General features: G+C 41.6%; 1 protein-coding gene across 2 annotated transcripts in view; it reads left to right on the top strand.

Moving 5' to 3' along the window:
* Positions 1–15,650, top strand: part of homer1b (homer scaffold protein 1b) — a 30,462-nt gene extending 14,812 nt beyond the window's left edge. The window contains exons 4-8 of one of the 2 annotated variants that reach the window (XM_050051329.1): positions 3,699–3,847; positions 12,257–12,413; positions 12,653–12,763; positions 12,849–12,929; positions 13,024–15,650. In XM_050051329.1, the coding sequence (XP_049907286.1) occupies positions 3,699–3,847; positions 12,257–12,413; positions 12,653–12,763; positions 12,849–12,929; positions 13,024–13,215 (690 nt within the window). In that variant the 3' untranslated portion in view covers positions 13,216–15,650. The remainder of the gene's footprint in view (positions 1–3,698; positions 3,848–12,256; positions 12,414–12,652; positions 12,764–12,848; positions 12,930–13,023) is intronic. The other variant, XM_050051330.1, reaches the window with a different exon arrangement.
* Positions 15,651–15,663: the final 13 nt, after the last annotated feature.

The raw sequence follows: 15,663 nt of genomic DNA, 5'->3' as shown, positions 1-15,663 counted from the left end.
GAAAAATCTTGAATTCTAAAAAAAAAAATCTTTGCCTCAGGAAAGTAGAGAAGTTGATATATTGATTGAAGGATGCAAGTTAGTGCAATAGTAACAGATTCAGCAAATAAATGAGGACTTACAGTCATGATGTATCAGCACTGTGTATGCTACTGCAAGCTCTCTTCATCATCTGCGGAGGCTTTTAACACACTTATGGGCTGAACTCCTCCAGGAGTAAAGAGCTGTAATATTAGTTATTCAAACTCTCGGTTATTATACGTCCATTGTTTTCCTTCGTTGCGCTCTCTTCTTCTGCGGTGGTATAATGGCATCCTACTAAAGAATTAATGCCACCTACTGTTTATCTTGATTAACCAGCTCCCAATATTTGCATAACAGTGGTGGATGGAGAAACGCATAAACTTGCATTTTCTTTGTCCAGTTTTCTGAAAACTCGGTTAGAATTTGCGTGAAAAATAGGTCTCATCCAGACACTGCTTTTTTTCTGAGGGTTCACAAGCCAAAAAGGTCGGAAATCGGATTATAGATAAACTCTGAAGCCAAAAAATAACCAGTACTTGTATCTGTCAAATAAATAGCAAGGAAAAAAGCAAGTGTCTAAAAACTGTACTTAAGTGCAGTACTCCGAAATGTGCTCAGTTACTTTCCACTGCTATATGAGTACATGCTACCTTTTCGCACGTTTTCGGAGCATGTTCATTAGCTTTTGGGTCTAGCACAGCAGTCTCCCACTGTTGAACTGCCTTTTCCAATATGATATACACCAATATGGTATATTTCCCATGTGTGTACCCACCCTATACATTAAATAAAAAAGCAAAGCTGTCTGAGGATTCACCGTTAATTGGAGAGCATAATTAGCCTGTATGTTAGGTATTTGTTTGTGCGGGGTATCTAATAATAGAGTGTTTTAGGGCATGTGTAACTGCATCTTAGAGAAAATTAGCTTGTTTCAGAGGAGCATCCCCTGAGAAATCTGTTCTTTAATCTAAAGGCTGTTAACAGGCTTCATGTCCTTGTCTGTTCATTACGAAGGCTCGGGGAGCAGCCCCCCGCTGTACTGCGGTCTATTACTTGTACTATTAATGCTGAGGCCCACATGGCCTGAAATGCTACAGTACCGTGTGCTTCCCATGGGAGGATGTTTTTTAATGAAGCCAAGTGGACAGCTTCGCTCTCATCAGGCGTTGAAGGCTACGTGTGCGCTGGCCACCAACACACTGTAGAGGTGAAACTGGAGGGATTGCTGTTACAGTGAAAGGCTGCGGCCTTCCTGCTACGAGCCTGCAGTGCTGTACTCTGCCTTGCTCCTGAAAGTCACTGTTTCACCCACATGCCTGCTGGTTTCTTTCTAACCTCCAGATCCTCTCTTTTCTCTCCGCTAAATAAACTAAATAACACAAGGAGGGATTTTGCCGCTAAACAAGATGAGAAAACACAGAGGTAAATGCTATATGCGGGTCCCAGTAGGACAGACCCCAGTGGAGGTGCATCACAAGCAGATATTAAATGGTATACTAATGAATGTGGAGCGCAAAATGTAACGCCAGCCATAATCTTCCTCTTATCTCTCAGTTCCTTCTTGTCCATTAGAGACATACAGGCAGTGTCATTGTGCTCCTGTATTGTGCCCAGGCCCCTGAGTCCTAATAGCTTTGTTTTATGTACGAGCAGCAGCTAAATGATTTGTCTCTCGTATAATTCTGTGGTTGTATGGGATATAAAGATAAGCATTAATCTGTAATTCTGCAATTTCCCAGTGCTATAGTAAGCTATTTAATGGCCTATAGGCATGCGGAGCTGCTCGCTAAGATGCTCACATTTTTACCACCACAGCAAGAGAGACAGCACCACCTCCACCCTAAAAATGCACTAACACACTTCTGTCACTTCTCATCTCAACTCCCTATAGACCTTTTTAAATTTGACAACATAAATGTTCTACATCGGTCCAAGTGTGTTTCCTGTTGTAATGTTTGTTAACAGGACAGGACAAGGAATCTTTAAAAGCAGGAAAGGTCATAACGACAGTGACAGCATGTCGCCCTCCACTGTATAAAAACTAAAGTTAGAGTGCATGGCATCTGTGTCATGTCGTTCATCCCCTGTGTGTGAGCGCCCAGTTTGCTACATTCTACAAGCTCTCTGAGCTCAGTCAGTCTAATAAATATGTGAATAAACATCTGTTAAATGCTGCTATCGTATGAACACAAGCAAAGTAGCTGTCACGAACATATCTTTATCTTTAGTCTTTGTGGTAATTTTAGCTGCTAGCGAGAGACTGTTGCTACACAGCAACTCATTCAGCATTTCAGCTTCCTTCCTTCAGAGCAGAGAATACTGCTTATTGTTTCAGGATTTTGAAAACAAACTTTATATTGGCCTACATATGGATTTGTTGATAATTCAAATTTGGCTGGATGGTTAGTGACACATTTTTCTGTGGCTTGACAAATGGAGTAATAAATAAAGCATAGTATTTTTGCTTTACCTGGACTTTAATTGTTTAAGTCATTCATCAAAGACCTTTAGTGGTTCCTGCTTCTCAAATATCTTTTAATCTTTTAATCATTGTAAATGAATCATCTTTGAGTTTTGACATTTGAAGACATGACCTTGGGCTCTGCTGCTGAAATTTTAGAGGCTGAAAATGAATCGATTAATCGTGACAATAAATAATAATTATAATGCATTTTATATATAGGCACCTTTCAGAGCACTCAAGGACAGCTTACGAGACACAGTTAAACAAACATAACAAGTAGCAATGTATCCATAGATCATAAAATCAAATAATTCTGTAATATACAATAAAAATTAATAAAATGACTAGACAAAATCATTATTAAGGGTGGAGTGGAGTTTGGAGTGGTCTAGTCAGGAGTGATGATCTGATGGAGGTGGGGTGGAGACTTGTGATTTGACACCGCCAGTGACTGCATATAAAGATGTAAATCGTGTCTCCACTTCCCTCCACTGTACTAAAATGAAGCCAAAATATCCCAGATATGGCCGCCGACATCTTGTGCTAGTGACATCATTTGGAGCCAGAGTCTGCACAGTAGCGATATTAGTGGTATTAACTTCCCGCCCAGCACCATTGATTGGCACTCAGCTGTCAATCAAAACGCCAAGCCCCTATTTTGTACCCTTTTTGATGTGTACTCTAATTTTTTTGGTTTTGGCCTTGTCCCACCCGCTAACATCGAGGGGAGACTTTATGACCTATACTGCAGCCAACCACCAGGGGGCGATCAAGATGTTTCGGCTTCACTTCTGAGGAGCAGTCATAGCAGGCTACACAGTCTATGGTTGCAGCCCTATAGTGGTGCTCTGTGTTTGCTCATGCTAAGATACCCAGTTCTTCTCTATTTAATCTAAACAAATCACTGTTTCTGTTTTTGCTAATGCTAGACGCACCATTTCCTGTATGCCTGAGGCTGTGTCTCTGGAAAAAGCAACCAGACACTATTAAGAACTAAAAATACAGCAGACATAAAAGCTTTTGTGACCTCACTATAGGTCCAGTCATTACTTTAAATTATTTACAGTAGACAGATATTTATGTATAGGGTAATGAGTTCACAAATGTTTCATGCCTTCTCTAATCATCATTAAAATAATACAATAGTGTTTGATTGTTTTTTTTATGTCTAACTGGCAGTAACAGCTGAACAACTTTGTGTCACACGCAGGAGTCTCCAGGAGGCGAGCTCTCGTCGCCTTTGACCCCAGTGACTCCCCCCATGGAAAACATCAACGGCACAGATGACATCTGTGACACGACTCCCAACTCAGACAGCCGTCCAGAGCCGTCGCAGAACGCACTGGCCTTCGCACACAGGTAAACCCCACAACGTGATGTGTTTACTACAGTACAGATGTGACAGTCTGACCGTATACACTTACGGTCACAGTCGCATTTCACATAGATTACACACAAACAGTACTGAACTGAACAAACATATAAATGCAAATCTTTTGTTTTTAATCCCTTTTTCATGACTTGAAATAAAACGATCTTATGCTTTTTCTATGCACACAAAAGCTCAGTTCTCTCAATTTTTGTTTCCAAATTTGTTTGAATCTGTGTTAATGAGCACTTGCCTCCATAATCCATCCACCTGACAGATGGCGCATATAAAAATGCTGATTAAACAACATTATTACTACACAGTTGTGTCTTTAGATGATCACAATGAAAGGCCACCCTAAAATCTGAAGTTTTATCACACAACATCACTCAACAGTGTCCCAAATTTTGAGGGAGCGTGTCATTGGCATGCCCGTAAAGTGAGTGTTCATTTCAGTAACATAAGACATCTCCAATGTCCGGTGGCGTAAAGTAGTTATGATGGGCCCCAGTGCACCCTATCCTGCACATATTGTCTCGTCACATGATCAGACACTTGACATTGGATAACATCAACATACATACTACCCAGCAATCATCATTTCATATCTGTGTATAACAAAAAATACCAAAGAAAATACGAAAACATTAATTTAGTTAACAATTTTAATTGTTGATTAATAGTTATGGAATACGCATCATTTTGTCATAGATGCTATTGACTATTGTACAAAAATAATCATGACGGAGATGGGTTTGCCTTTTTTAAGAGCAGATACAGCAAATGGCACTGTTTTAATTTAATGAGGGTTCTTCGTTGAACACGGGAATATTTATATATTATAAATATATTATAATTCAGTATTTTGAATCACTCATAAGGGCCCATTCTCCACCCAACACATTGCTGGAGGGCCCACTCTCTCCCTCACGGGCCTCTATGCAACTGCACTGCCTGCACTGTCTATATATACGCCCCTGCCAATGTCATTGCCCTGAATTTGGCAGTACATCCAACCGGTCTAGTGAGCCAGCCCAGGACCTCCACAGCTGGCTTTATCACCTGCAAGATGATCTGAGACCAGCCACTGAGATGGTTCCTGAAAGTTGGTGTTGAAATGCTTTGCTTGTGCAAACAAAATTTTTCTTTCGCTGTTCGGATGGATGGTCTCAGATGAACAGACGGAGGCCCTGGGCTGGTGTGGTTACACATGGTCTGTGACGGTTGAATGTACTGCCAAATTCACAGGAACGACACTGGAGACAGTTTATGGCAGGGAAATATACAGAAAACTTTGTGTGCATAGAAAAAATATCTTTTATTTGAACTCATGAAAAATGGGAGCAAAAACAAAAGTATTGTGTTTATATTTTTGTTCAGTGTTAAAAAGATTATTATGATTTTTTTCTGTTGTTCTGTTTGTCAGAGGCGCAAAAGTATACACCTCTCTTCCTCTTTGTCTTCCTTTCCGTCTGCGTGCAGCTGTATGTGTTGCATGTCAGCATTGTAGTGAACTCCCTCTATTCACCGCTGCTCTCTCGTGTCTTTCCTCTCTAGGGAGCAGTATAAGACTTGTCGGGTCTGCTCTTTCTGATAGGGATGTCAGTACACGTCCTGACTACAGCAACATCATAACTACGCAAAACAAAACAAATGTTCAGGCACAAACTTTCCCGAAAACTAAGAGCCTGATTGCAGGTCAGCAACAGGGAGGGTCGTCTTTACAAAACCTGGTGCACTGCCTGTTTACTAACTGCTAACCACTGAGGTAAAACAGCCATCACTCCAGTCAGGAGGAATATTGGTGCAATGAATTATATCAGTGACGTTCTTACTTGCACGCTGTCACTTCACATGGACTAGCAAAAGATGTCGAGTGTTTCTCAGGAATGAGGAATCATTCAAGTTATTATTCTGTCCAATCTGAGCATGCAAAACACATATATTTATATATTCATCTGTTTTCCTACTGCAATGCAATAATATCTTTTCAAATGAAATCTTTTGACTTTTATGTTGTTTGATGCATTTCGGGGTATGTGACGGTGTCACCTCTATGCATGCAGCACTACTACTGTTACTGTGTATACATTCCTGCTGTTCCTGTGTCCTGTTTGCAGACTGAATATTGGAATTCATATCTTTTGTGATTGTCAAACTGGTAGATTGTGTAAGATAAAGGGGTCAAAGTTCCATGTAAATATTTTTGATTTGTATGATGGCTCTCTGAGGAGGTGTGGCCGCGAGGTTCATCACCAAAAAGGTGTCGATGAAGCGTTTATGTAAGACTTATATAACATACTGTGGGTAGTGGGAGGCAGAGAAAGAGCAAGACAGACAGACGCAGAGAGAGAGAGAGAGAGAAAGTGTGTGTGTGTCAGAAGCTGAGAGAGCGACAGAGAGGTGCATTGTATAAAGTCTGTGCATGAGTCACTGATACCTAAACATCCACCAGCAACTGCTCACACACTCACTACAACTAATAAACTGAACAGGAGGGCATGGACAATGAGTTTGAATCATTTCAGTGAGTGTTTTATTTTCACCTCAGGAGAGGAAATGTCGCTGTTATCTACTGTCACCTGTTAGTCGACTGTACACACAGGTCTTTTCATTTGTAAAACCTCTGTAATCTTGTGCCACTCATTTCATTATTTCTCTGGCTGCAACTCTTATTAATTAAAGATATCAATCAATCGCTTAATGTATTATCATTCTTTTTTTGCTTGTGTCTGAGAGGAGGCTTGAAACATTCTTTTTTGATATTTAAAGATCATGTAGAGGTGTTTTTCATTAGTGTGTTCAAGTCTGTAAAGCTGTGACAAGCTCAAGTGCAAATGCTTAGAAATCCCAACCGCTACATCATGAACTCTGCGAGGTTGCACAGATCTGAGTGTGCAGTGAGAGCAGAATGTAGAGAGGACACCCACTGCCTGCTGCAGCCTTGCTGCCGATGTGTCTATTAATGCTGCATGCGTGGGAGACCGGGTCGACTCTCAGCATTCACGGTGGCAAGCATGGACGTAACAAGCAAACCTTGGTCTCGCATTCTCTCAGAGGCATATGCAGAGAGGGCAGATGCTAGGACCGTCCAAATCTTCCACCACATAACCCTCTCCTTTTCTATCCACATTCTCTATGATTCATACTTCTTCAGTTTAATATCCTCCGTGTGCATCATCTCACATGTCTATCGCTTTTTACAGTAGCTGCTCCATGTGCCTCAAACTGCAGTTAAAATCTATCTTCGTTCAATTTGTGTAACAGTGTAAACGCTTATAGCTGATTTAACAACCATAAGGAAAGATTCAAAAAGTTTACAGTGGGGCTGCTTAATTTTTTAAATCATCATTGCAATGTCAACATGCAACTCTCTAAAACAAACGGACAAGGTGATTAAAAGTGGTAAAAACACTGACTAAAGCAGTTTCACGTTAAAAAATCATTGTTTTTCCGATGCTCTTGTTGCTGAGGGGCTGCTAACTATGGTGGCCGATGCATAAACACGAGTGGCCCTATCTGAGCCAGTGGTTGGTTTGTCTGTTCTGGGCTACTGCAGAAACATGCCAGTGCAACACGGCGACCTCCATAAATGAGTACCTGCTCCCTGTGTAGATAAAAATGAGTCAATCCAAGGTAATGAAAACACGATTCTTATTTTCAGGTGATTATACACCAAAGAAAACATTCTTATTATATTATATTCAGTTTCTGCCAGTACATCCCCCTAAATCCACACACTGGACCTTTAAAATGTAACTATCATCCTCTTTATTATTGGTGCCTTTTGTGTTCGGTTCAATGTTCAATTTCCTCAATAAAAGCATACTGGAAATAATTAAATTTTAGTTATTTAAATTCAACAAGCAATGTGTTGTATTTTAGCAGTACACTGAAAGCAGCAGAAAGGCAGAACTGAGTACACTTCAATATCTTTATTTATCCCAAGTAATATTGTTATCACAATTTTAAACACTGTTATCGCTAGTCATGGGACGATATGAAAATTTCATGTCACAAAAATAATTGCAGTTAACAATATTATCCCGATAATCATCAAAGTGTGTTTAAAAAAAAAAACTCTTAAAATGGCACTAAAACATTCTGGCATTGATTTCTTCTTCTTCTCCTTCTTATTTATCCCACACATTTAGATTTATCTTACCTACATTTCTCTCTTTTGGTAAGAAACACATTTTTTCATTGCATTGCAGAGTGATTTTTAGTGAGCATCTTTTTTAGTGAAAAAGCCATGCTTTTCAACAATTTGAATTTGGCATTATATCTTTTGATATGAAGTATGCCAATGATAAGATCAAGATTGAGATCTTTTTCATTTCTTGAGGTTGGTGCATATGGAGCCTCTTTTTGTACAGTCTCTCTTATTGTTGGTGGTGTTGGACACAATATTCAGAATTATCTCTACGATGGAAATTCACCATAATGAATGTATTGTAAGTGTTTTAAATCATGTTCATCCCATCCCTAGTCATCACATATCTCCTATCTTCCTCATGTTGTGCAGCCCTAGTTTGTAGTGTATTTTGAATGTCTTGACTCATGTATTACTTCATGAGAAACACACCTGCTCACACAGGTGTCTCTTTGCACCAGACCTCTATGATGGTCTCAGTTTGCCTCTCTTCCATGTGTCCACAATTAGATGGTGATGACTTATCTCCATTACATGCACACCACGCTGCTGCTGAGCGGGGCTGTGTGGGCAGATTTGTGTGGGTGCATGGGGCAGAGGAAGAGAGGGGAGGATGAGATGCGGGCTGAGAGAGGGTTTTTTATATCGCAGGCTGTAGGCGTGTTTGGCAGGTCTGCAGTGGAGTCGTTTTGAATGGTGTTCTGAATATTGGAAGACCTTTTGGTGGGACTGCCTTGGCTGTGTGTGAATGGTCTTGTAGCGTTGGAGGATGTAGGCGTCTGTCGGTGGGATTGTGGTAGGCTCGTATGAACGGAGACAGTGCCGATGTCATACGTCAGGGTGCCACGAGTGCCTCCGTTCCTCCAGTGCTGCCATGGCAACTGCTCTGGCTCCTTGCTTCTTGAAGTGCTCTGTGAGGAGGAAGAACCTACCTGACAACGCAGTCAGGACACGGCAGACACACGAGAGGGCTGTAACAAAAGACCTTCAGTGTCATACAGGTTTATGTGTTTTGTGTTTGGCAGGTTTATTGAGCCGGGGAGGAGAATAATACTTAACATTGTGAAGTAGTAAAACACAAAACAGAGTGTTGATGTTTTATTCAAGAGTTGTGGTGTACTGGCAGTGTGTACAGGTTATGTTCAAACCAAAAAAACACAAAACACAAAAAAACAGAAAAAAAAAATCTGAATTCCATTAAAAAAAAAATGAAAATAAATAAATGTTATACTTATTAAAACAAAATAAAATGCAACGAAAAAAGTAGCCTGACACCTCAAAAAATCTGGTCCTGTGCTGCCTCTCATCATGACACATTGCTTAAGTTGGCAGAATATTGTTCACATGAAACTGATGAAAACAGATTAAAATAAATTCTCTAACACTGATGCAATCTTCAGATACAGAATTTTACAGTCTGTGTTTTTTTTTTTGTTTTTTTTTTTTACAATTTTTAATAAATGTATTCAAAAACAGCAAAAATTCCCTCAAATTCAAGGTGATACAAACAGGAGATAATTCCCTCTTCAGTTTAACATCACAGTTTACTCTTACAAAACAAAATTACATAATGACCAGCAACTTACCATTAGCTCATAAAACATCCATATAACATCTTTACAGTCAGCAGTTCATTGACACAGCAGCAGCTAACTTACCTTCCGTGTGTCTCACACACCTTCAGCTCTGCTCTGCTGTCCTCAGCCAGAATCGTGCCCAGGTGCCCCCCTGAAACCTTTTAGCCAGACTCACTTAATGAAGACGAACTCCAGTGTCAAAACATCTCGCGCTCTTTTCTCTCCCTCCATCGCTCTCCCTTGCTCTCTCCGTCTGTCTCCATCTTCACATCTTGACGTCTTGCCTGCTCTCCCGCTCTCCGGAGCTGGTGTGTGGGGTTTATACATTGGCGGGGCTTGTGTGCCTTGGTGACAGCATCGCTGTGTGTATGTATGTGTGTATGTGTGTCTGTGTGAGTGGTTGTGTGTCAGTTAATATGTGCATGTGTAGGATGAAGTGTCGTCTCCCTCCCATGCGTCACACAGGCAGACACACTTGCGCTCACAGAGGGGGCGGCTGTTGTGTAAGAACTGAAGGCGCCGTGGGAGTCCTGTGTGAATTAGATCTGGGTTTTCTCTCTTTTACACTCCACAGAGTGGGTGTTATGGCATAGTGGAGTACTGCTGCAGTGTGAGCATACAGTATATACGTGTGTGTGTGTCTGTGTGTGTGTCAGTGAGGGGGAGGAACAAAACTGAAAACAACATTGTTATGGGTCATACACAGACCCTCATCACTCCTTGAGCGAGCTAAGCTTCCTTTTGTGTTTTTCCGTGTGTGTGTTTCCACCGCTGTGAGGAATTACTGTGAAGTATGTGGGAGTAGGAGCTCCTTTTCAAAGGTACTTGACTCGATGTCGGTACTCGACAACGTTTAGGTCTCTCAAACATTCTCCCGCCTAAATCAGACATTATGTGAGAGACAGGGAGTGGGCATTATGTAAATCTTAAATGAATGCCTGCAGTGCTCATATGTAACAGGGGAGATGCACAGCGGAAGCATTTTCCCTCCAGAAAGTTGAGTTTAAACATTTATATGATATAACACTTCAACCCTGAACTGCTGACTACTCAAACCATATCCAGGTATTTTATTTCTACCTGCCTTTTTCTCCCACACCAGCCTCTCCATCACGCAGTTCAATCACATTCAGTTTGCTTCTTGCTGATCTCTCATCTCATCTTCTCTTCTGTGAGTAGCTGGACCAGATTAGGCTCCAGCCAGTCTGAGGATATAATCTCAGATTACAACTCATGTGGCAGACAGCTGCTTTCACAGCTACAGGCCAGGAAGAGCAGACCTCTAAACTGAGTGCCCGCTGCAGCCTTTGTCAGTTTTCAGTGCATGCGCAAAGATGGATGGAGGGATGCAAGTGTGGGTTTTTGAATGGGTCACAGGGGCCCAAGAGGTTGTGGGGGCCTTGGCATCACCTGCAAAATATCAATTGAAAAGACACATAAAAGAAGCAAATCGGCCACAAGAGACAAGAGACACATTAAGGGACTCAAAATGACAAATAAACATGCAAAATGACCACAAAGACACTGAAAACATCCAGGAAAGAGACTCAAAATAACCACAAAGCAACACAAAGCTAAAATTCAAAATGACAAAGAGATGCAAAATGACCATATGAAACTCAAAGGACAACTAAGAGACTCAAAACGACTACGAAGACACTTAAAACAATGACAAAGAGACTTAAGATACAAAAACGACAACAAAAAGACTCAAGACAATAAAAAAGAGATTGCCTGGGTAGAGCCTTTAAACAACAGCAAAGAGATGCAAAGTCACCACAAAAGACTTAAAACGACCACAGCGACTCAAAGCAATCATTAAGAGATTTAAAACAGTGACAAAGAGGCTCAAAACAACCACAGAGAACTTTTAAACAACAATGAGGAGACACAAAATGATCACGAGACTCAAAATGACCACAAAGACATTCAAAACGATGACAAAGAGATGCAAAGAAACTACAAAGAGACTCAAAATGACGACAAACTGACTCAAAACAACATCAAATAGACTTAAAGCAATAACAAAGAGACTAAAAATGACCGCTCTGAGCCTCAAAATTACATCAAAGAGATGTAAAATGACCACAAAGACTTAAAATGATGACAAATAGATTCAAAATGATGACTAAGAGATGCAAATTAACTACAAAGAGACTCAAAAAGACCATAAAGTGACTAAAGACGATTGTGGAGAGCCTTGAAATAATAACAAAGAGACGCAAAACAACCACAGAGAATCAAAACAACCACGGTGAGCCTCAAAGTTACGACAAAGAAATGTAAAATGACCACAAAGACTCAAAATGATGACCAAGAGTCTCAAAGCAACTGTGAAATGTCTTGAAGCGACAACAAAGAGACGCAAAACAACTAGAAAGAGGCTTTTTTAGATGGAGTGTCTCGATCCTATGAAGGAGGGGTGAGGGGGTCGTTTGACATATCTGTGTACAAAGCCTGTTGTCTCATACTCCATGGATGGATGGATGGATGGATGGATGGTTCTGATATGTGGTGAAAAAACTAAACCGTCATATTCACCAATTGGTTTTGCAGTTTTCTGATCTACACGTCACACTCTTACATCTATAGCATGCTAACATGAGCACCTATAGACTTATGTTGCTGCTGTGGTAAACTGACGGTATGAACGTCCCTGTGTTCTGCAGCCCCGCCATGACAAAACACTGGGAGGCTGAGCTGGAAGCGCTAAAGGGGAACAATGCCAAGCTAACGGCAGCTCTGCTGGAGTCCACAGCCAACGTCAAACAGTGGAAACAACAACTGGCTGCCTACCAGGAGGAGGCCGAGAGACTACACAAACGGGTGAGGCATGGGGCACAGGAATGCTTGCTCGTTTTCATGTGTGATTAATTAATTTAAATCAAATAGTGGGGGATCATTCGGAGGGGATGGTGTGAAGTCAGGATGAGAGGATGGGAGACAGAGCAGAGGAGAGATGATTGCTGGCATGAGGGAGAGTAAAGAAGAGGTAGGCTGGACATGAAAGATCATGATTCTGTTGTGCCCATCTCTGTCTGTTGATCTCCATGTTGTCCTTTTAGGTGACGGAGCTCGAGTGCCAGAGCAACCAGACACCAGTGATCAAATCCCAGAAGACCGAACTAAACCAAACCATAGAGGAACTGGAGAACACGCTAAGGGATAAAGAAGAGGTGTGTGTGCATGTGTGTATGATAGGGGGAAGCCCACCTGGCATTTGTAGGGCACAGCATTTCAATGTGTTTTTATGTCCTCCAGGAAATGGAGAAGTTGAAAGAGGAATTGGAAAACATGAATGACCTGATGGAGCAGAAAGACACTCTTACCCAGAAACTTGAGGTGAGTGTTACAAAAGGCACGTCAGCACGTCCTCTGTCATTATTTGCCTCCTAATGACACAAACCTGCCAATATTACTGTCTGTCGTCCTGCAGGAGACGGAGCTGCGCAGTCGGGTGCTGGAGGAGCAGCTAGCGGGGGCCGAGCAGCGGCTGGAGGAGAACCAGGAGGAGCAGGAGAATTTCAGAAAGAGCCTGCGGACGCTGCTGGAGCTGCTGGACGGCAAGATCTTTGAGCTGACGGAGCTCAGAGACACCTTGGCTCGGCTCATAGAGGAGGCCAGCTAGAGACGGAGCTGCCTAATCTTCACAGACAGAGCCATATGATAATTTACACCCCCAGCTCACCCACACCCATTCTACCCACCTTCCTCCCACACACCACCCACACACACACATTAAAACCAAGACACTACACTGCCCCAATTCTGATTTTGCTCAAAAAAAGGGCAGCTAACTCCCCAATTTTACCTTGCAGGCATCAGGCTCCAACGCACCGCAGGCACTCCTGTAGTTCGAGACAACGCAGGGACTACCTCATCTTGCCTTCTGATTGGCTGGTGTAGGCGTAACCTCGGTTGAATTGATCTCTATGTCGTGGCACACTGCAACTGCCCCCCCAAACCCACCCACACACTCTCAAAGAGTTAACTTGAGAACTGTGCCTCAGTGCCATCTGCTGTTTGACTGGGAGAGCTGCACCACAGCTTGCAGCATCACAACATCACACACACACACACACACACACACACAAACCCCTTTTCTTCCTCTCTAAACTGCCCCCCCAAGGGGAATGTTGAAAGTCATGTGGAAATAATTGCTGTTAAGACTCAGAGAACTGCGCCAAAGCTGCCAAATCCCCCCAAAATATTGTCCTCTAACTAGCAGATGCTTTGATCCAAAGTGACTTACTGTACAGAGAAGTGCTGAACAAAGAAACAGAGTTCCATGTTTGAGCTCGGGCTGCCAGCGAAGCGTGTCACTGGAAACAGAGAATTAAAGGACGGCTTTCAACAAACCAGTCAGTCTTACCTATTGGCCAGGACGCACAGGGCTGCTGGGAAATGAAGTTTGGTTTACTTATCCAGAATGACTGCTATAGATCCAAAACCCATTTAAAATCCCACATGATAGACGAATCTTCCAGAGGCGTTGGTTCATGCCACACATGAATTAGATTTCGACATGAGAATCCCCGTATCCAGACTGCTTCCACCATCACAGACACCTGACCTGTCTTCCTGCCAAACTCAGTGTGGTGTGTGTTCCCCAAAATGAGGCCTGACCTTCGACATTAACGTGTGCCTTCAAAGCACATATGCGCCGTGGATACGTTTGTACATAACATGTATGTGTGTGTGATTTGTGCTGTGAGAGAAAGCCCCTGTTTTTGGACATCAAGGCCCACACACACACACATACACACACTGAGCAATACCAGACAGGCTCTATACGACACCTCTATCTAACTCTATCAGGTACTCTACTCAGTGGACTCATACAGATAGGTCAAATGCAACTCAGCTGATCCCTCCCCTCTCCTCAGTTTGAAAGAAAGTGAACTACTGTTGACCGTGAAACCTGTGTGGCAGCCCTGTCTGGTCGAAGTAGTGCATAGCGAAGGGCTTACAGAGCGTCATCTACGTGTTCGTAAATCTCCACCCTCAGTGAAACTGGCCACAGATTTTCACTCCTCACGGGTGAACACAGAACTGTACTCAGTTTGTATTCTTTTTTTTACACAGGATATAACACTGATGATATAATTATAGAACTGTATAAGACAACTTTCTACTCATGACGTTGTAAATGAATGGATGGATAACTCAAATGCAGTAACGCCCTGCAGTGGCTTATTGTTGTGTATTAACCCACGGGAAAAAAGTATTGCTTAGTTATTATAGAGTATCTAGTCTGTAGGTAAACAATGACAACCTCTTCAATATATATTTAAAATACGTAAAAACACAATGTGAACACATCGTGTTGAACGTCCTGTACCAAAACATACACTTCCGAAGCAGCTCCTGTACTGATAAAATCCAAAAATGCATCTTAAAATCTTTTTTTAAACTCACTAAATTTCTAAAAAAGCTATATCCTCACATGAAATGCTGCTTATATTACTTTTTAATTGAGCACCCTGTTTGCACTGTGTTATTACACCGTTGTAACTACATTATATATCAAGAGATTTGCATTCAAAACTAGCACAGCGTAATTCTGTACTTAAGATATTGTAGTTAGTAACACAGGTTAATACACTGGAATAAGACCCATGTAAAGGAAGTTACCCAATTCTTTTTTTTTTTTCTGGTTTAACTCTGACAGTCGAATGACAGAAATGGAAAACCTTGATATTATAATGCTATTGTTAATGAATGCCTTTGTACAGTAGTGGATAAGAAGCTTTTCATTCTCCTGTTTTGTAACTTATGGTATTTAAATGTAGGTATTATTATTATTATTGTATTTAGAGGTATGAGAAGACTGGCAATATTTTTGACTATTTAAAGTAATTTTGAACTCATGATATTAAAGAGGTACCTCAGGCTAATGATGTTCGTAGATTGGTGAGACTTGTGCGTTTGCAGGTGGAAGGATTTACCAACACCTGTTGGTGCTTCAGCCAAACTAAATCCTTCAGCCCCACCTGGCTGAGAACACACCTCTGTGAACTGAGAAATGCTATGTTTTATATACAAATACAGTGACAGCAGAATTCAGTGTGTGCAA

This window comes from Epinephelus moara, chromosome 8 (assembly GCF_006386435.1).
Source record: "Epinephelus moara isolate mb chromosome 8, YSFRI_EMoa_1.0, whole genome shotgun sequence".
Lineage (NCBI taxonomy): Eukaryota > Metazoa > Chordata > Actinopteri > Perciformes > Serranidae > Epinephelus > Epinephelus moara.
Note: the sequence above shows the minus strand (reverse complement) of the source record. Positions and strands in the feature narration are given on the sequence as shown.